Source organism: Kryptolebias marmoratus, linkage group LG21 (genome assembly GCF_001649575.2).
Source record: "Kryptolebias marmoratus isolate JLee-2015 linkage group LG21, ASM164957v2, whole genome shotgun sequence".
Taxonomy (NCBI): Eukaryota; Metazoa; Chordata; class Actinopteri; order Cyprinodontiformes; family Rivulidae; genus Kryptolebias; species Kryptolebias marmoratus.
In genome coordinates, this window is record NC_051450.1 from 8,671,243 (window position 1) to 8,692,047 (window position 20,805).

At 41.2% G+C, this 20,805-nt stretch overlaps 2 protein-coding genes across 2 annotated transcripts; both read right to left on the bottom strand.

Moving 5' to 3' along the window:
• Window positions 1-5,197: 5,197 nt before the first annotated feature.
• Window positions 5,198-10,277, bottom strand: LOC119616645 (dynein heavy chain 6, axonemal-like). Its single transcript, XM_037973309.1, has 8 exons — window positions 9,945-10,277; window positions 9,760-9,861; window positions 9,573-9,674; window positions 9,359-9,439; window positions 9,134-9,254; window positions 7,165-7,316; window positions 6,117-6,269; window positions 5,198-5,522 (listed from the first exon to the last, which is right to left on the bottom strand). The coding sequence occupies exons 2-8, from the start codon at window positions 9,808-9,810 to the stop codon at window positions 5,295-5,297; spliced, it is 888 nt and encodes a 295-aa protein (XP_037829237.1). The 5' UTR covers window positions 9,811-9,861; window positions 9,945-10,277; the 3' UTR covers window positions 5,198-5,294.
• A 1,282-nt stretch (window positions 10,278-11,559) lies between these two features.
• Window positions 11,560-20,217, bottom strand: LOC119616637. Its single transcript, XM_037973268.1, has 8 exons — window positions 20,138-20,217; window positions 19,720-19,808; window positions 19,546-19,634; window positions 17,812-17,961; window positions 16,297-16,455; window positions 12,730-13,020; window positions 12,454-12,588; window positions 11,560-12,346 (listed from the first exon to the last, which is right to left on the bottom strand). The coding sequence occupies exons 2-8, from the start codon at window positions 19,787-19,789 to the stop codon at window positions 12,212-12,214; spliced, it is 1,029 nt and encodes a 342-aa protein (XP_037829196.1). The 5' UTR covers window positions 19,790-19,808; window positions 20,138-20,217; the 3' UTR covers window positions 11,560-12,211.
• Between the last annotated feature and the right edge of the window lie 588 nt (window positions 20,218-20,805).

The following is a 20,805-nucleotide window of genomic DNA, read 5'->3' on the forward strand; positions in this document are numbered from 1 at the left end:
AGACAAAAAAAAAAAAAGGAATAATTACCTGGAGCAAAGATCCCAACGTCAGGAACTTTTTAAACGATGTAGCTTTCCGGATGAGGATGGCTGTTGGAATCTACAGGAGGAAAATCTTCAACCCAAGCAAACGGTCTGCAGTGGCGTGTAAGGCTTTTAAGATTTGTGTTTAACCACAGAGCAGACCACACACCACTGATTACGCTGACAAAGATGGAAATAATGTTTTTCCCTCTGTGCATGTTAAAATCTGCCTGCCAGCGAAGAGCAGGTTCAGACAGTCCTACATTGATAAATCTTTATTGTTCGCCACAAAAAAAGTAAATGGTGATTGATATTGTTTTTGCATGTGTCTGTTAGCAGAATGGCTCATTAACAAGTGAACAGATTTTTACAAAACTCTCAGAAAGTGATCACTGGATGAACATTTACAACTGATTAACTTTTGGAGTCAACTTGTTTCAATACGGCTGCCACAGCTAAGCAGACATAGAAAACTCAAAAATTACTATAACTGAGCCAGTTTTATAAATATTAAGCTAAACTTTAGTGTGGTAGTAGCTGAGACTGATCCCCAACACATACTGTGAGCGCTAATAGATTACACTAACTCTTTGTTGAGAACTTGGTGAATAACCAGTGGCGTCAGCTCTGTCTGTTAGCAAAATATCTCATAAACCACTGTAAGAGCTTTAAAGAACCTTTCAGAAACTGACCCTTGGATGGGCATCTACAACTGATTAATGTCTGAAGCCAATCCGATTCAAGATGGCCGCCGCAGCCAAGTGACCTTTCAGAACACGAAAAAGGCTGTAACTCAGGTGAGAGTCGTTCACAACACATACTGTGAGATTAGTTTCAGGAATTGACCAAAGCAGCTTTAATTTCATACTTTCCATACATAAAATGCTCTCAGTTTCAAAACAACGGCATGAAAATCGGAAAATCAGTGGGCGATATTCATTCCTTTAATACAGTTTAAGCACTGCATGCTTCGGCATCCCTTATCTAAAGAGAAACACCACAAATAATGTTTAAAGCTGCTGAAATTGTCCACTTTTTTTTTTTTTTTTCACAAAAACCTTGACTGACAGCCTGATTAGATACTATTAGAAGAAAACAACTCTTTTGAATTGTACGAGATTACAAAGCCTTAACAAAGACACACAACCTGGAGATGGACCCGTAATTGTTCACCTCCTTTAAGGAAGAGACGATGACGGGCAGATTTTATTTGTTCGGGTGGAATTCAATTTGCGAGCCAACGGAAAGGAAAGAAGAATGTCAAAAGAGGTGCGATTAAATTTAAAAGCCAGCTATCAAAATTATTTGAGACGTGCTGCTTTTCTAAAGCCTGCGGGAAACCTGGTTTTGAGCTTTTAGCCATATTTTTGGAGCCTGGTGACAAGAATTAGATATGCAATTTTTTTCTTTTAACTCCACCAAGGAGGTTATGTTCTCGATATCATCTGTTTGTCTGTCTGTGCACAAGATTCCTCAAAAAGTTAGGAATGGATTTTCATAAAATGTTCAAAAAACGTCAAACATGGTACAAGGAAGAAGGGATTAGATTTTGGTGATGATCCGGTCAAAGGTCACGCTCATAGATCAACCCGTGCTCTAACTCGGGAATATCAAACTCCACAGCTGGACACCTCATGGGTCAGGGGTGATCACTGCTGATTTCAAGGTGGCGGAGTCAAAAGGTCACAGATGACCTAGTGTTCTAACTATGCAACCATGTAATGGAAGCAAATTAAACTGCACACTTGAACACCTCGTTATTCATGGGTGATCACTATGGATTTTAAGGTCATGGGGGTCAAAAGTCAACATCACAGTTGACCTCGTGCTCTAACTCTGCAGCTGCGTCATGTCGGAATGTCAAACTGCACAGCTGGACACCTCATGGGTCAAAGGTGATGCCTGTTGATTTCAAGGTTCATGGGGTCAAAGGTCAAGCTCACAGGACCCTGTGACCCTGACCTTTCTGTTTCCTCCACCAAGGAGGTTCTTTTTTTGGTTGTTTGTCTGTCTGTTAGCAAAGATCAGGTGAAAACTAATGAACAGATTTGGAGGAATTTTTTAACAAATGTTGGAGTTGTTCTCAAAAAAAATGATCGCACTATTTTTTTGTATCACACTGTGGCCTTGGCGGAGGTTTGCCCTCTCTGCTTCTAGTTAATTATTTGTTGCTATACCAAACAGAACCAACTTGGGGTTTATATCCAACATCATTCAGCAGAATTTGACCATTTTACCCACTGAAGTTTATTTTGCACTTCAGGTTGCAACAAAACAAACTACAAACCATCTTTACAGTAAAACACTTTTGTGTAACTTTTTTTTTTGTTTTGTTTTAGTTCTATACTGTAGAAGAGTATTCTTTGCTGTCAGTGTTATTTCAAACCTATTTCTTTTTTTTATTATCATTTGTAACAATATTCAACTTTGCTATCATCGATACATTAAAAAAAAAAGCCTCTTTGAAAAATGGGGTTAAAAACCTGTCCATTACGCTTAGTCGGGCACTGTTTTTTTTTTTTTTTTTTTTTTTTTCATCCATCCCCCCCCCCTGCAATGGCACTGCGGCGCACCCCACACTTTGGGAACCACTTTAGGGATTAAAATGAAACTCTCAGAAAGTAATTATTGGATGTACCTCTACAAGTCATTACCTTTCGGAATCAACCACCACACCTAATCAACCTGAGTCAACACAAAAACAACTATGGCTCTATTGAGTTTACAGATATTAAGCTAGAATTTTGGTGTGGCAGTAGCTGAGAGTCATCCTCAACACATACTCTGACGGCTAACAGATCTTGGAAGACATTGCATGAGATCGAGCACTTTTAGGGTTGGACCAAAATGGCTGTAAGGGTGTTTTTTCTCAGCATTAGATGAACTTAGTTTAAAACTCTGCCATGGCGAGTGATTTGCATTCCTTCAAGGAACGCTAGGTGTTAAATAATTACAGTCTTTATGTGGCAGGAGTGAAAAAGCACAGCGGCGTCTGCACGCACATCCTCCCTCAAACTTCCCGTAACTATTTAAATACTGAATTTCCCTGCCGGGTGATTAAAGCGCTGGTCTTTCCTTCAAAAGCAAATCGTGTAGGCTAACCTCAGCCTTTCACGTTGACTCATCTGCACGGCCACACGAAGCGGGGCTAACTAGCAGGAAAACGTCTCATGACACAGAACCGGCTCAGTGCACGAAGGAAGACTCCGAAAACGAGTACAGCGTGGACCGAGGCCGAAATGTTCCCAGAGCTCTTTAAAAATACAGTGATTTAGCCTCAGGTAATGCATGTACTGTATTAGAGTTGGATTATTGCTGCCTGCAGCTGTGTATACGGGGAAACAATCTGTTTCCATGGCAACCTTGGCCAAGCTCTTTCTGGCTACGAAATAAAAACTCTGCTGCCCTCTAGTGTGTTTTTGAAAGAAGTACACGATAACATATAATGACAATCCTTTAAAAAAAGTTGAGTAAAAATGCAGACATATCTGTTTGACTAGAAAAATATTATGATTTCTTTTCAAATCTAGGCAACACATTTATTGTTATATACATATATATGTGTGTGTGTGTGTACAAGTGATTTAGATATATTTTAAGTTTTTGTTTCTGTTATTTTTTTATGATTTTGGCGTACAGCTAACAAAAACCCATAATTAAGTTACTCAGAAAATTAGAATCTTACATATCTTACATTGGCCTACTGAAAAGTATCTCTGTGGACTGTTGTGGCTCCCTTTGCATGAATTACTGCGTCGATGCTGAGTGTCATGGAGCCCATCAGGTTGCCGAGGGGTTCTGGAAGCCCAGGTTGCTTTGACAGCGGCCTTCACCTCATCTGTATTGTTAAGTCTTGTGTCTCTCATCCTCCTCTTGACGAAACCCAGAAACTCTCTGTGGGGTTAAGGTCAGGGCAGTTTGCTGGTTGTTCAACGCAGGTATCGGTACTTTTGGTGGTGTGGGCAGGCGCCAAGTCCTGCTGGAAAATAAGTTTAGCGTCGCTATGAAGCTCACGAGCAGAGGGAAGCAAGAAGTACGCCACAATTTCCTGGCAGATGAATACGATGACTTTGGACTTGATAAAATCCAGTGGATACAAGCGGCTGAAATGAGCTTCCTTTGTAAGGTGGCCGGGCTCAGCCTTAGAGATAAGGTGAGGAGCTCCGGGATCTGGGGGGAGCTCGGAGTAGAGCCGCTGCTTCTTCTCATCGGAAGGAATCAGTTGAGGTGGTTCGAGCCTCTGATTAGGGTGCCTTCTGGACTCCTAATTTTGAAGGTTTCCTGGGCATGTCCCAATTGGAAAATACCTTCAATGTATCCACCCTGGCCTGGGAACGCCTTGGGATCCCCCAGGAGGAGCTGGAGAGTGTCGCTGGGGAAAGAGAAGTCTGGGTTTCAATCCTGGACCTGTTGCCTCTGTGACCCGACCACATATAAGCGGTAGAACATGGAAAATGGATGGAAAATCCAGTAGACCAACACCAGGATGGCTCTTCCAATCATCACTGAGTGTGGAAGTTTCACTCTGGAACTCAAGCAACTTGGACTTTGTGTCTTTTCGCTTTTCCTCCAAACTCTGAGAACTTGCTTTCCAAATGAAAGGCCAAAATTTCTTTTATTTTGAAAGAGGACGGACCACTGAGCAGCAGTCCAGTCCTTTTTATCCTCAGTCCAGGTCAGACATTGTCCGAGGTTCAGGAGTTGCTTGACACAAAGAATAAAACAGGTGTCGTTCTGTAGAAGGATCATGAAGGTCCAACCGCTCCAGCCGCAGCCCTGCCTTGTCACTCTATTGGTCTTATGAAATATTCTAATTTTAATTTATTGAGACTTACCTGTGTACATATAGCATCTTGCTGCAAATATGGAACGACACAAGGGCCCGGGTGACTTCATTTCTCTGCTAAAATCAGACAAGAAAACGGATATTGCCTTTGGACCCGGGCTCCTTGGGAACAAACTGTGTAACCATTCACGAAAAAATTACCACACAAAACAAGTTTACAAGACCACCATCTTTCACATAGATACTACAAACGTCAGAACCATCCTGTCCCAGAATGCTGCAGACAAACTAGTCCAGTCCCTTCAATTAAAACAAACTGAACTGAAGCCACGTTTTGAGGGGGATTTGCATTTTTATTGAGTATTTTTTGCCACATGTAGACAAGTAAGGCATCCAAATCCAGATAACACAAAATAAAAAAAAGGGCGGGGGGTAGCTCTCAGCTACTCAAAACTTGTGGTCTAACTGAAGGCAGGTTGGCTTGCTACGGGTACTGAAGTTCTTTAAGGTCCACATCCAGGGACTGACATTGTTTCTTCATGGTACCATCCATATCCACTATATATTTGCTAACTTGGACAAGATAGTCATCAAAACAGGGGTAGAGTGACTCGAAATCTATCACATCCTGATATGACAAGTTGAGCGAGTACGTCTGAATGACTTCGTACATTTGACAAACAGGGATCACGGTATCTTCTAGTTCCAAAGTCTGGAGAGATGGAGGCATGAGTATTTATGTAAAATGTGAAGAAAAAAAATAAAAAGAGGCATAAATACATTTAATATATATATATTTAAAGGGCATGTGACATCATGTTTTGGTGTCAGAAAACCTAGTTTTTCCCCCCCTCCCATGGATTATTAATGTGTCCCTAAATTAAATATTTGTAAGCAAAATGTGGGACCGGCTGCCAACGAGCGCGTGTGTTTGTTTACATTGACTGTGGACCCGCATTTCAGAACTGCATCGTCCAAAACTACTGGAGTAAACGTTTTCAAACTGCATCGTCCGATTAGTTCAGGAGAACCTTTTTTTTTAATGTTTGATTTCATAGTTTTCATTGAGTTGCTTTAATAGAAATAAACGGCGTTGTGCTTTAAAAGCAACTACGATCAAAACTTCGTCTCGATGAGTCGTTTTTCTGTTTTTCCGATTTTCACATAATTCTCAATATAATCTGACTTGGAAATAAATATTGCGGGAGCTACGACGCAGTTAGAAAGCAATGTAGACAAACATGTAATATGCCCTTTAATTATATTGATAGTTTTTTTTGTGTGTGTGATTAAACGTTAATCTCACCTTACGATTGGTGGTTTTTAAGAACTTGATGTAGTTCAACATCTCGGCTTTGGTGGAGGGCTTGGTTTTGAGCTTCGAAAGGGTCTCACTCATCCTGTTGAGAACGATGTCTCGCCTCCTTATAGCCTTTTGAACGATTACCTCACTGGTGGCCTGGAGAAGAAAGGGGGACACAGTGACTGTCCGCGGGGCCTCCGTGAATTGGACATATTCCACAGATGCTCGAGGTCCGGAGAATTTAAGGGACCAGCCATTTTGGTTAAATCTTGAATATAACATCATGCACAATCTCATGCGATATCTCACAACGCTTGGTGTGTCTGAAAGAAAGGACTCTCAGCTACTACCGCAGCAAATTTGAGCTCAGTATCTGTAAAGGTCACTGAGGTGTAGCCATTTTTGTGTGGGCTAAGGTCGATTGGCTGTGGCGGCCATGTTGAATCAGATCAACTCCAAAAGTTATTCAGTTGTAGATCTATACCCAATAACTACTTTCCAAATCTTTTAAGAAAATCTGTCCAGTGGTTCATGAGATATTTTGCTAACAGACTAACAGAATCCCTCTAATAGTTAATTGCCCAAGTTTTAAGCAAAGATGTTGCATAATGTGTGTTTTTTAAAGTGCCTATAAGGGAATCAGTCTCAGCTACTACCACACCAAATTTTAGCTCAATATCTGTAAAATTAGCTGAGTTATAGCCATTCATGTGCTTTCTAAAGTCGGTTGGCTGTGACGGCCATCTTGAATTGGATTGAGTCCAAAGGTTAATCAGTTGTAGATGCACATTCAATGATTTCTTTCAGTGAGTTTCAGTAAAATCTGTCCAGTGACTCATGAGATATTTTGCTAACAGACAAATATAGACACACACACACACACACGATTGCCCACCTTTCATTGCAGCAAGCAATAAATATCCCCAAGGCTACTTTATCTGATTCCAAGAATTCCTGACTTCTCGGAGAGTTAGAATTTTTAGTGGATTTTTATAATTAAAAAAACAAGCAAACACTAGACTGACAGTTCTATAATCTATCTTAACCTGACCTTGAAAGAGAGGCGGGAGGACGTCTGACACTTCTTTGCGAGCTGCGCGTTTTCAACCAGCAGCAAGCCAAGAGACCTCTTGTCTTGGATGTACGAGATCTGATTTAACCGTCTTTTGTCTGACTCCAGCTTTTTGTTGTAGTAGGCCACATCTGGAACACAAAGTCAGCCATCATCAGCCTAAAGCAGGGGGGTCGAACTCATTAACACGAGGGGGCCAAAATTAAAATCTTTAAAAGCTAAAGTTAGCTAAAGTCTATCTAAAACATAAATAAAGACAAAGGGCTACTTAAATCCTAAAAAAACAGCAAAATGGTAGTTAGAAGATAAACGCAGCAAAATGATAGCTAAAATCTAAAAATACCAAAATGCTAAATAAGAAAAGAAAAAAATAGCTAATAACTAAAAGTATCAAAAAGCTAGCAAAAAGTGCCAAAATAGCAGCTAAAAATGAAATGTAACAAAAGAAAACAAAAATCGAGCAAGTGCGCTGAAGCAGATTCCTAAGAAATCAATGTTTTTGAAGGAATTGAAGAGATCTCAGTGTATTTTATAGAGAAAACATCTGTAAATGCATCATATGCGTTTGTTCTGAATAAACTGAAGGTTTTGACATAAGAACAGCTAAAATAGCACAAAGAAGGTAGAAGGAGTTAGAATGCCAAGAAACAGGAAACCCATCGTGTGAATGCTGCTGAATCAGCAGTCATGAGACTCGACAAAGACGTCTCAAAGCTGTTTATTGGGACGGTAAACAAAATGCATGTTTCCCTGCTCCGACACACCTGATTTGAATCAATGGGTGTTGAACAGGCCTCTGCGGAACATGGAGAGGCAATGTAACCGCTGAATCAGGTGGGTTGGAGCAGGGAAACAAGTAAAACATGCAGGATAGTGGCAACAAGGGTTGGACACCCCTGCTCTAGAAGACTATGCCACATTTGCGCGACGCTGACGCCACAGATGCATATGGGGCCAGTCATGCTTCAAACCACCAGTGTGTGAACGGGCGAATGACTGTTTGTAGTGTGTAAACTACCACAACTTGCTACTGAAGCTTTGTGCATGCGCAGAACCCTCCACTCTACCAGTGGTGGACAGTAACGGAGTACATTTACTTGATTACTGTACTTAAATACATTTTTTGAGAATCTTTACTTTAATTGAGTATTTTTTTTTTTGGTGGTGGTGGTGGTGGTGGGGGGGGCTTTAACTTTCACTCCACTACATTTCAAAATCAACTCCACTACATATCTAGGAAGCTAGTCGTTACTTCATGGTAACAGATTCAACCTTAAACCTCTGTTCCATAGTGAAAGTGTGAGGAGAATCAAGACTCTCTGGTTTGGTGTGTTTTTAGACACACCAAACCAGAGAGTCCTTATTTTTTTGTGGCATTTTTATGCTGAAGTTCTTTACAGGCGGCGTGGAAGTTGTAGCAGAGTGTTTCTACGCGTCGATACATCAGGTGGTTTCTGAGAGTTACGAGGTTCTGCAAAATTTCTCAGCAGCAAACTGATATTAGAAAATTTAATTTGTATTTTTGAATACTTAAGTATTTTCAAAAATGAGTACTACAACTTTTACTTGTAGTTGAGTAAGATTTGACCATGAGTATCAATACTTTTACTCAAGTACTATAGTTAAGTACTTTGTCCATCCCTGCACTCTACTACGAGAAATAATGAGCCTACAGCGTTCTTAGGACGCACTTGAAGACTTTTCTAAGACCCTTAAAAAGCCATTTTTTTAAATGTTATAGTGAGGTCATTATCCGGTGTGAAGGGATTCTTGACAAATGTGGTTTACAGGACAATACTGCAAACTGTACATTAGTAAGTTTACATAAGCAGACCCACTTTGTTTCAGTCAATGGTGTTCAAGAGAAATTGAATATGCTGAAAAACTTTCAAAGGCCGTTGTGTGTTGTATACAAAATCAGAATCTGTGCTTGTGTACTGTGAGTTACCGAGGTCCTGTTGCTGCTCGGGCTCCGGATCCAAGCCTTTGTTTTCTTCGAAAGACTCTGAGAAAGTCTCGAAGGTGCGGCCGTACACTTTGGCTGCCTCAAAGCTGAACCGGATCGACTCCTGGGTGAGAAAAGGCCGGCACGCACAGGCACACGCAAACAGGGTACACTTTACACCGTAACGCAGGAAAAAACTGACGAGGGTCGGACAAAGTCGAAACAAACCCTGGTGCTCTGCTTGATGCTTTGAAGGCTGCTGCTTCCCTCCAAGATCAGCTTCAAAAAGCAACTGGCTTCTTCTTCTTCCTGATTAAAAGATGGAAACTCGGTAACTTTCGGAAAAGCGTCCACTGGGAAAATCGGAGATAAATCAACAACGTTTAACATTTAGAGCAACGACGTCACCCAGAACGCGCTTTAAGGGCTTCTAAGCGTTTACCATCGGATCACAGTCTTCGGAATCAGATTCCGAATCTGATTTTAGGGACGGAACTGTCAACACCGTCTCCTCAAACAGCCTGACAACATCTTCCATGGTGTCCTAGAGAATATGGACACCGTATATGGGTTGTACTGTAGGTGGGTAGAATAGATCCTCAAGAGCAAAAATGCAAACCTAAACCAACCTGAAAGTCTTCTTCAGAGGGTTTGAAAACCAAAGTGTCTGAGTCCTGCATCACCTTGCACGTGAAGAGAGGACATGTATACGACAGCTTCGACACACTCAACTGAAGAGACACACAGAGGCGAGCACAAGGTCAACGTAACGTTACGTCCGCTTGACAGGGCCGGCTTGCTGAAACTGTCCTACCGTGGTGTTCGCCTTCACTTCGGTGGGTTTAGCGGTGCCCTCGGGTTTGTGGTCTGTTCCCCGAATGGCAGCCTGGCTGGGCGTTTGAGCCACCTGCTCCCTTATTGCAGTCAAGAGGCCACTTGCCGCCTTCACCACCACGTCGTGCAAGGTGTTGACGAACAAGTACTCGACAAGCTGAGTGCAGACCGTGAGTTCGCCGGTCGTTGAGCTAGCGGAGGAGGGTTCTCTGGACAGGTGGGCGGTCCATCACGGCGCCACAAAGAGACGAACAAGACAGAGAAGCGTTCACACTCACACCTAGTGACTATTTAGTGGCGCCAATTAACGCAGCGTACACATTTTTTGGGTCTGCGGGAGGAAACTGGAGTTCCTGGAGAAAACACCTGACGAAGTCTATTCTGAGGAGGCCATGCCTAAACACAGCTTCGTGCATCAGCCATCCTATCTCACAACATCTAGTGGCACAACTGTAATCAACATATGTTTGGTCAGGTAGATGACTCTGGTGCCAATTGATAGGATTATCCAATCCCTCCAGGATTTCGCGGGCATTTTTTGTGATTGTTGCGGGCTAAAATGCCTGACTTCGCGGGGCATTTTCCTAAAAGTTGCGATTTTTTTTTTACTACAATCAATAAAATACTATAACTTTTAATATATAAACCAAAAATACTTACTAGTTTTGTAAGATAATTACCAACAAACATTGACATTCTCAAAAGGTGCTTTATTTGAGAACTTTGATAGCTTATAAACTGACATTCGTGACCGTTTCTGGATTGTCCCTCGTCTGCAGCTCTCCTCACATGTTTTGCAGACACAAAGTGTTTGTCGATGGATGACTTGTGTTTATGTTTGATGATTACACTGCAGGATGTCCAAAACAGCTTCCCCCCCACTCTCGTGCAGCTGGGTAGGGAACTGTTTTGCGCGGTCCTTTGCTGAAATATTTGTGGGCAAATGTGAAGCATTAGCGCACATTTTGGCTTCGGTCGCTGCTCCTGCACGCTCCCGGCATTCTGATGTTAACAGGATGTGACGTCGCGTGTCTTCTTCGTGAGTTATTTGGGGTTATTTTGTATTCCACACTACACAAACCCACAAAGAAGAGACTAGACTGCAGAAACAGCGGCAAATCACGTTAGAAACAATAAATATTGGGTTAAAGTTGCGGGAAAGTTGCGGTGTTTTGGGCAAAGTTGCTAAAATGCTAAAATGCGATTTCGCGGGGTTTGCTTGATTTTGTGTTAATAGTTGCGATCGCAACATCGCAAAATCCTGGAGGGTCTGATTATCCTACCTTTCTGACCTCGGCTTCCTTCTTTAAACTACCGTATTTACTGCATTGTAGGGCGCACTGGATTATAAGATGCACTGTCAATAAATGGTCAATTATTGAACTTTTGACATATATAAAGCGCACCGGACTATAAGGCGCATTGTCGTGCACCTCTCAATTTTTGTAACTTTGTGCGGACCGCGTGCCGCGCTCCATTCAAAATGGACAATTTCAGTGCTTCGCCTGTCTCAGCATTTATATGATCCCTCTATGAAAGATCACAAAGATAATCAAACGGTTCAAAACTCACGGAAGAATACTGCACCGACGTAAGCGTCAAGTACAAACGCCTCCACCACTCGCGACACTACAAAGCACGACTATAACTGAGCCTTATTGCTGCAAGCGGTGCTAGTTAGTAGTAGTTTACCAAAGTTGTACTAAAAGATTACGACTTCTTACATATATAAGGCGCTCCAGATAATAAGGTGCACTGTCGTTTTTTGAGAAAACTGAAGGCTTTTAAATGCGCCTTATAGTCTGGAAAATACGGTATTCACTCTAGTTGTTAACCAGTAGCTCTCCGCTGGTTCAAACAAGTTACGAATGGATTCTGAAATATGTTCCTTCCACCTCTAACAGGTACCAGTTCATCCAAATGATAAAAACTCAGCCACATTAAAATAACTTCAAGTATTTACTTAATGCTACAATCAGATAGTCTTAAGTTCAAAGGTTCCATTGTGACTTACCCTTAAGTAAGTCAGTAATAGGTTTTGCCATATTTTATGACTACAGACATGTTTCTAAAGTTAAGAAACCATTCTTATACTCTTATTATTAGTTAGTTAGTGTTACTATAAATGAATCTACTAAAAGCATTCTGTTGTTTTCTGAACCTAGTTTAAAAGGACAGAACTTTGACAACAAGGATGTAAACAATTAAAGAAAAGAAAAAAGGAAAAAAGAAGCAGATGACATTTCCTCACGGGTCAGGCTCATCGGGGCTGGTCTCGCGGAGCTCAATGTTGTTTAACTCTTCCATTATTTCTAATTTCTCCTTGGCAGAGACTAGTATCTCTTTTATCTGCTCTTTAAACGCCTTAAGGTCCTCTAATAACTGACAATAAAAACAAACAAACAAAAAAAAACAGGAGGTATGAGGTTCCGAACAGGCCCAACGGAGAGATAAAAAAAAAAGAAAAGGTTTTGTGTTCAGCGCTGCACCTCTTCGGTATGTTTAAGCTGGGAGTCCAGGAATTCCTGCAGAGTGATCGTTTGCCCAGTTGTAATTCGACAGTACTCTTTGTCACACATTTGGTAGCACTTCCCTTTAATTTCTCTTAGAGCTGGACCAGTTATCTACATGACACAGAAATGACAAGAACAACACAATTCACAAACCAGCACAAAAGCTGCACACGTCAGAAACTCGGACAGCAAATTTACACTGCGGTTATGCTACGGTGTATCGTTAATACCACTGAACTGGTGCACACTTACCGGACAGGCAAAAGGCAGCTGGTTTTCCAGGAGAAATACGGGATCGCCAATTGTTCTCTGTTTATGTTGCTCAAGAGCATGGACATGCCAGTAGAAGAAGATTTTACGCAGTCTGAAGTTGACAACGAAAGGAGTTTCAGCCAGCTTCAAACCATAGAGGCACATTGACTGCCTCTCTGCCCGTTGCTCAATCTCTAGCAGCTCATTTTGATCCGATTTATAACCCTTGGGATAGAAAAAGTCTTCCAATGGGAGAAGGGAAAATGGCTTTTCCTGGACGGGCTCCACAATCTGGAATAAAAAACGGAGGAAACAAAGTGGGAGAGACAAACCAGAGGGGTGTGCTACGAAGCAAGTTTAGCTGCTCTTTCTTTCTGACTTGGCGAATCCTAAAACGGACGCTTTTCCTGTCAGGTGCGGCGAAGCGAAGCCCCCAAAAATTTGCAGGCAGGAAGGCAGAAGACAGGCACGTATAATCCGACGGCTTCATAAGAAACAGAAAACGGACTGGACAGGCAGAGGAACGACTCCTTTTTGTGCTTTCAGATGAAGACTTTCCACCATGACCAGTATGGAGCACAACTTTTTCTTTCAGCTGTTCCCTTTTCAGTTTTCAGGGGTCGCCACAGCGAGTCATCCTCCTCCATCTAACTCTGTCTTCTGTGTCCTCCGTCCTCACTCCAACTGCCTCCGTGTCCTCTCCAACTGCATCCATATTATCTCCTCTCTGTCTTTTTCCTGGCAGCTGTATCTCTAACATCCTTCTACCAATATACCCACTGTCCCTCCTCTGCACATGTCCGAACCAAATGCTTCAGCTTGATTTATTCAAAGAATAAGTGAGCAGGTGGAGCTTGTTACTAAGTGCAAAGGTAGAGCTGCGGGGCCTCTCTCTCGCGCTACTGCAGTTTTGAACGCGGTCGAAAACTTTGCGAGACAACTTTCGTCTCAACAAAGTCAACGAGTCGTTGCGGGCGACTGAAAAACAACGTCAAACCCAACTCAGTTTACTTTCTGTAACTCCAGAGTGCGAGAGCTGTATTTTCTGTCGGCATGTATGCAAACTCCTATGGGAGAAAGGCTCGGCTGATATAAAAGCACGGCAAAGAACTAATGAGGCAGAGAAACAGTTCCTTCTTCTCTAACAGCCAACATGGGGGATTTATTTCAGAGCACCTCGTGCACTCTGGTAATACATTCACAATATCCCAAAATCCCAAAGTCTGACTCTGACAGGCCATTTATATACAGAGTTAATACATTGGTGTGTATTAACTGACCAATCCTGAACACTCTAACTTACATACCCACCTGGCAGCTAGCTCCTAAACTTTCCTAATGGTTCTGCGAAGTGTACTGCTCATTCTCACTGGGTCAGCTCCACCCAGCTGCCTGGAATGACCGATAACATCTCCACCAACATTTCCTAATAGCAGGACTGTTCTGGGACAAATGTTCTCCTGGCAGTACCAACTCTTAATCTTTCTTCACACGAACATAGCACACTGTTTACCCTCCTCGCAAATTTTTGATAACTCATCGCTGACTTAAGCGTATGTTACCGCGGTGATATAACTGGGCCCAAAGAGAGCCTTCTTCGTGATGCTCGACTAAAACGCTGACCTTCAGCTCAACATAGCCAACTAAGACATTAATCTTGTTTTGCAGTGCAGCGCCCCTAGAAAGATACAGTAAACACCATCAGCAAACTATATATTGGAGCCTCGATAAAAATGTCAACCGTTGGCTAAATGTGTTGGTTTCTAAAAACCATGTTGACACAATCATAACTAGTTTTTATCCTTCAACCATAACATTAAGACCACTAATGTGATGGAGGTCATAATCCTATTAGTTGTACCTGACAGTTGTTGGGATAAAAATGGCAGCAAGTTAATATTTTGACACTGATGAAAAATCTGGTTTGATGAATAATGTTTTGTTTGTCACTCAAGTGTCAGCTGAGGTCCGTGTGTCTCTTACATGGGGAAGACTTGACACAGTGCTGCACTTTGGAAATACGATAGATCAGTGACATTCTGGGAAACCTTGATTTCTGCTGTGGAGGTATCAGCTAATACTGTTGCTGATCATTGACATGTTTTATAACTAGGCCACAGGACCGGGGCATGGAGATTGAAGGCACAAAGGACGATATGGTTCTTTGTTACTTAACCCTCCTGAAGCCCTCATAACTAAAAAGAGGAAGAGAAGTTGTTGTGACGTCACTGTGATTGACAAATACAACCTCTTAGCAAGTTGGGAGGGTGTGTAGGGGCGACTTTTGTATTGAGGGTACAGCCTGCTGAGACAGAGAAACACTGAAATGGACGCTAATGGTGCTTGGTGAGATTTTTGGCAGCCATCTTGTGAAGAGCTATCTGTATCTGCCAGACATTAACGTGTGTCATCAGTCCAAAAAGACATAGAAATTGACGTATTTTACTGAAATAAGCATATATCGTGGACAATGTGATACCACCAACAGCTGTGAGTGTTTTCTGTGCCTACCTGTCAGTACACCACAGGTCTGTCCCACTTTACTCTGGACCAAAAAAGGGCTGAAGCTGAGTAAACTGATAGTTCTACACACGTAATCCAATTCCTGGAAGGTATAAATTTGCCTAAGGGTTATAACGGTGGGCAATTTATCACTTTAGCACAAATATGTTTTGATTCGTGATCTATTTTCTTATAGACAAAAACTGAAAAGGTCACGTTTTTCGATGATTTATGGCATAATACCCACCTATGAAATGTAATGACTCACTGTTTGAAGTGCTGGTTTCGACACTCACAACAATTAATGGCAAAACAATGGTGTTTTGTGCTGAGTTTAGTTTTTTTTTACTCTGATATTGATGGTCTGCTGCCATTCTGGTAGTAACTAATGATACCCATGCTGCCACACATAACTCTTCGCGAAACGGAGGCACAAAATCTTGTCTCGTTAGCGCAGATTGCGCCGGGGTTCATTCCAGCGTTTCTCCAGTTCAGTGGTACAGCCCTAGCGTGCAGACTGTGGCTCTGACAACAGAACACGGCAAAAAATGGGCGACGAGCTTCAATTTTGAACAAGGGAGGTAAGCACGTTCTCTTCACCCATCTTCATTTATGTCGACGCTGCTGACAAAGCCAACCCCTTCACGGAAACGGCCTCTTTGAGCAGAATACCGTGCACTGCCACGCTCCAAAACTGGCTCAACACTGTGTCTGAGGCGTTGACTTGATGTTAAAATTATTCAGAACTCGGTCAAATCCTGCATTGTGAGTCATGGTCTGTGGGTTTTGTTGTCACGATTAATTTAGCGTGTGTTTGGTCTGGTTTTAGCTGTCTTGTTGTTTTAATTCTATTATTTTAGCAGCTTCTCATGCTGAAGTTGCTCCATGTGGTAATCTTTCTTGCCTGTAACTTGCCTTTTTTTCCAGTCTGTTACGTTTTGGATTGTGTGTCATCTTACTGCCACTGCAGCGTCAAGAGCCTTGATAGGTCAGTGCTGTGTTGGCTGCAAAAATGGGTCCATATCAGTATTTGTATAAACATAATGTTATTTGCTCGTTACTTACTGTTGTCGTAGATTTCGAGGGTGGGTTGACAGACCTTTGCTTCTTGTGTTTATAAGTAGCAGACGACTGAGTGTTTTGGCCTGGAGTCCTCCTCTGCTTACAGCCTTGAATGGGTTGGAGACTAGGTAGTTGTTGTGTTTCGAATCCCCTCTGCACAGACTGCATTAGGAGAAGGTAAATGGCATTTACAAAAGGCCCACAGCTTTGTACTTTAACTGCAAATCAGAGGCTGTACTTACATTTGTTTCCTTATTTCGTACACTTTAAAAAAAAAAGACTCACTGCTAATAAAATGGTTCAGTTTTGAGAAGATATTCTATAAAATTTCTAGAGCTCTAAAAGCTTTTTTTTTTTTTTTTTCTTTTCTACCATTGCTTTTATTTTAGCCAGAGTATTTTCTTACAAAAATCAGAACCTTCATCATGACACGTGGACACTTATGCAATGCATGTCTGCTGATTTTCACTAAAGGATTATTTGAATGGCAGTGTTTGAGCTGCCCACTGAACCAGAAACGGCTTACAACGATTCACAGTGAGAATCCCCTAAACCACACGTGTCAAACTCAAGGCCCGCGGGCCAGATCCAGCCCTCTGTAACATTTCATCCGGCCCCCAAGATAACTTTTAAATTTCATTCGGTCCGGCCCTCTAGTCTGGGACAGATCGAGTCTCTGATTCTTATTTTGCTTAAAAAAACTGAGCCTAATTAGTGAAGTTTTCTCTTGACGGTGACTTAGAAGCCAACAATATATAGTTTTAATTTCTGTATAATCGAATTTTCGTGGATGGCTTTTTAAAAAAAAAATCTGTTTTAATGTTAAAAAATTAATTTAAAAGCTGAGTGAGGCATAAGAAATGACTGCTAATAATGTAATTTTTGAAGTTTGATCTATTTGTCTGTGTTCAATAAAGTCTGTTTGCTCTAAATTCTGTATAATCTGTAACTCGGAAAAGGTCATTGATATTTCTATATGAATGATTTGACATAATACATCTAAAACCAAGGTTATTTTTATGTAATTTTTCATAAATATTGATCGTGATTGGCCCTTGGCTAGGACCAAGTTTTTAATTTTGGCCTCCTTACATCACTGGGTTTGACACCCCTGCCCTAAACTAAGAGTTTAGAGTAAAATCTGTAAAACTCAATATCTGTAAAACTGACTCAGCTACAGCTCTTTTTGTGAGGTTTTCTAAGGTTGATTAGCTGCGGCATCCATCTTGAATGGGACTGACAGGTTAATCAGTTGTAGAGGTACATCCGGTGATCGCTTTCTGAGAGTTTCTGTAAAATCTCCTCCGAGATAATTTACTAACAGACAGACAAACGAGCACTTACGCACACACAGACACAGGCACCTTTCATAGCAGCGGACAAGACTATTAATAAAAAAAAAAAATACATAAAACCGTTAAACTATATCATATGAGATGATTTATAATAAAAATAAATTAAACACATTTTTTTTGAGTTTTCACACAGCGCTGATTCCCTCCTCGTCCAGCTCCTGACCTTTGGAGGAGAGTGATGGGGAGGGTAAACGTACAGTAACTCCCTGCAGCTGTGCGGCTGAACACCCCAGCCTGGAAAAATCATCTGCTCACGAGCCCTCAGGCGCCGGAGGCTGGTGTGTTGTCGATGAACATGTTTCTTCAGCGCTGCCTGCATTAGGAAAATGCAAAATAACAAGTTTGCAGAGTAATAATGTCACTAATCATACAATCAATAGAAGCCAGGGTTTTCAAACAAGAAAAAAACCTAAAAGTTTTTGAACTGTTTATTTTATATCCTCAATTTTTATTGGAGTTTTTTAATGGACTGAATTTTGCAAGATCAACGTATCTCTGTCACATCATCTTTTTTTTTTGGACTAAAATCCAAAGTTCTTTGATAATTTTATGTCTCGACGTGTTATGGCTACATGGCTAAAATATTAAAAAAGATTGGCACATGAGTCATTTCTTAGTCTTTTTTGTTTCGGGCGTCCATTCCACTTTGGAAGAGGACAACCCCCTTGGATGTTTTACCCTTTTATGGCTATTATAAATCAGTCATGGTCAATATAAGGTGGCCTTTTTGGCCAAAGAATTAGAAATAAAACCTCTTTGATTATAAAGTGAAAACAGATTTCAACAGAGTAACACCAAATAAATAAAAACTACATAACATAAAATAAGTAACTCATTCAGAGTACTGACAGGTGTCTTGGTGGCCTCACTCACTCAGTTTGTGAGGACAACCTGCTCTTGGTAGATTTACACACGTCCCATAGTCCTTCCATTTCTTGAAGATGAATTTAACAGAACGTCAGGGGATGTTTAGGGTCTTAGAAATCCTTTTGTATCCATCCTCTGACTTGTACTTTTCAGTAATGTTTTCTCTGAGTGGAATTAGTACAGTCACTTTAAAGGGGATGGATATTTATACAGTCACTTATTATATATATCTGTCAGTCTGCCCCAGGGCAGCTGTGGCTACAGTGTAGCTTACCACCATCAGTGTGTGAATGGGTGAATGACTGTTTGTAGTGTAAAGCGCTTTGGGGTCATTGGGCAAGATAAAGTGCTATAAGCCACTTACCATTTACCATATCTTTATTTTATTGGCATTACTCTGTAGAAATTTGATTTTACTTTGACACTAAAGAGTTTTATTTATTATTGTCTAAAAGGCCAAAAATAAAAACTATGATTCTAATTGATTTATGACAGGGTGGCACAGTGGTGTAGTGGTTAGAGCTGTTGCCTCCCAGCAAGGATCGCTTTCCGACTTGGGGCCTTTTTGTGTGGAGTTTACATGTTCTCCCTGTGCTCACGTGGATTTACTCCGGGTGCTCTGGTTTCCTCCCACAGACCAAAAACATGCATGTTAGGTTCATTGGTAACTCTTAAATTGTCCCTAGGTGTGAGAGAGAGGGTGAATGGTTGTTTATCTCATGTGTCTCTGTGATGGACATACGATCTGTCCAGAGTGTCCCTCGCCTCTCGCCCAGTGACTGGAGATAGGCACCAGCTCGCCGCAACCCGGAAAGAAGAACCGGGTAAAGAAAATGGATGGATGGATGATTTATGACAGCAATAAAAGGGTAATACATCCAAGAGGGTGAATACTTTTTATAGGCACTGTATATTTTTCAACTGAATTTAAGATCTCATTTTTTTTGGAACAAAAAAAAACTGACCATTGGACATACAGTATTCATTTGGGTGTACAGCATGACTCATTCATTCATTCATTCATTCATACCTCTGATTTTGGGGGTAAAGCTGTTCTTGGTTCTGGACGTATTGGAGGCAGAACAGTTCTTTGCAGTTTAGGCTGTGTGTGTTGTTGCTCTGGAACAGTAAGTCAGTACGTCAAACAGAAATGCAGGTTTATGAATGACACTATAAAAACCCCCGCTACATCCACTGCCCTGACCTCTGGATGCATTGTCCTTCGTTTGACCACCAAGACCCTGAAGAGAGTCCATCCGAGAACCAGAAGACATGCTGTGTATCGGTACAGACCTTAAAGCAGGGTGATTAAACTGCATTTTCAATTTCAATTGTTGTAGAAACATTGAGGTTTGACTCCTACCTATACCAATTCATAGCATCTACCAATTGAAATTTTATGTATTTTTTATGCTCTATAATTTTGTAGCTGGGACGCTGCATGTATTTTAATCATTACCTGTATATGTAGTGTTATGGCCATTTTTGTGCATGTTAGCTTAAAAAGTCCCCTTTTAAAAGGATAATTTTAAACCGCAAATACATTCCATCCTAATACATATTGGTAGAAACTTTCTTCAGTAGATAAATGCCATTTTTAGATGGTATTCAATGATGCTCACCTTATCCAATGTTGACTTTCATAATGTTTTTCGATAACTTGAAAGACAGAAACTTTCCCTGGCTGTAACGATTGCTTGAACGCTGCTTAGTTTCCTAGCAACATATTTTATTAGGAATCAACCAATCAGATCAACGCAAGTTAGCCTTTCTGCAACGTTTCTAACTGGTGTTGCCAGATATACGATAATTATAGTATTGATACGTTAGTTTTAAGGCGTATGCAGTATACGATCAATAGTTTTTTTAAAGCACAAATAAACGATAGTTTTAGCATTTCCGTACACCCAGGAGAAAGTGCACTCCCCTCTTCTGAGCGACAAAGCGCACATTCACTCAACACAAACGATAGTTTGGATGAAAATATGATCACTTTAAAGTGACAGTAAGAGATTTCGTCATTATTTATCTGGCAACCCGGTTTCCCCCTCGTTTCGGGGGAATCTACCCCTCACGTTGAGAACTTCTTCTCCAATGACCCCATGGACCTCTCCTATGCTACAAGCAGTATTATATAAAAAAAACTTTAATAAATATAGATCTAAGGTAATGAAATTAGACAAACGAAGCACCTGTTCAAGCACATAATCACTATTATTTTCACGTTGACGCCAGAGACTGAACATTTGATAGGGGGGCGGGAGTTTGCAGGAGGAGGAAGTGACGTAAA

Bases quoted from the DNA above. Each gene is read 5' to 3' on its own strand.
- LOC119616645 (XM_037973309.1), bottom strand. From the start codon at position 9,810: ATGCAGGACTCAGACACTTTGGTTTTCAAACCCTCTGAAGAAGACTTT. The intron at 9,440-9,572 runs GTAAACGCTTAG...TCTTTTAATCAG, and splicing joins CCGAAGACTGTGATCCGATG to GAAGAAGAAGAAGCCAGTTG. The intron at 7,317-9,133 runs GTAACTCACAGT...TTTGTGTTCCAG, and splicing joins CGAGCAGCAACAGGACCTCG to ATGTGGCCTACTACAACAAA.
- LOC119616637 (XM_037973268.1), bottom strand. From the start codon at position 19,789: ATGTCTTCTGGTTCTCGGATGGACTCTCTTCAGGGTCTTGGTGGTCAA. The intron at 13,021-16,296 runs GTAAGTAACGAG...TTTTTATTCCAG, and splicing joins CCTCGAAATCTACGACAACA to ATTGTGGAGCCCGTCCAGGA. The intron at 12,347-12,453 runs GTGCAGCGCTGA...TTTTATTGTCAG, and splicing joins AGCTTAAACATACCGAAGAG to TTATTAGAGGACCTTAAGGC.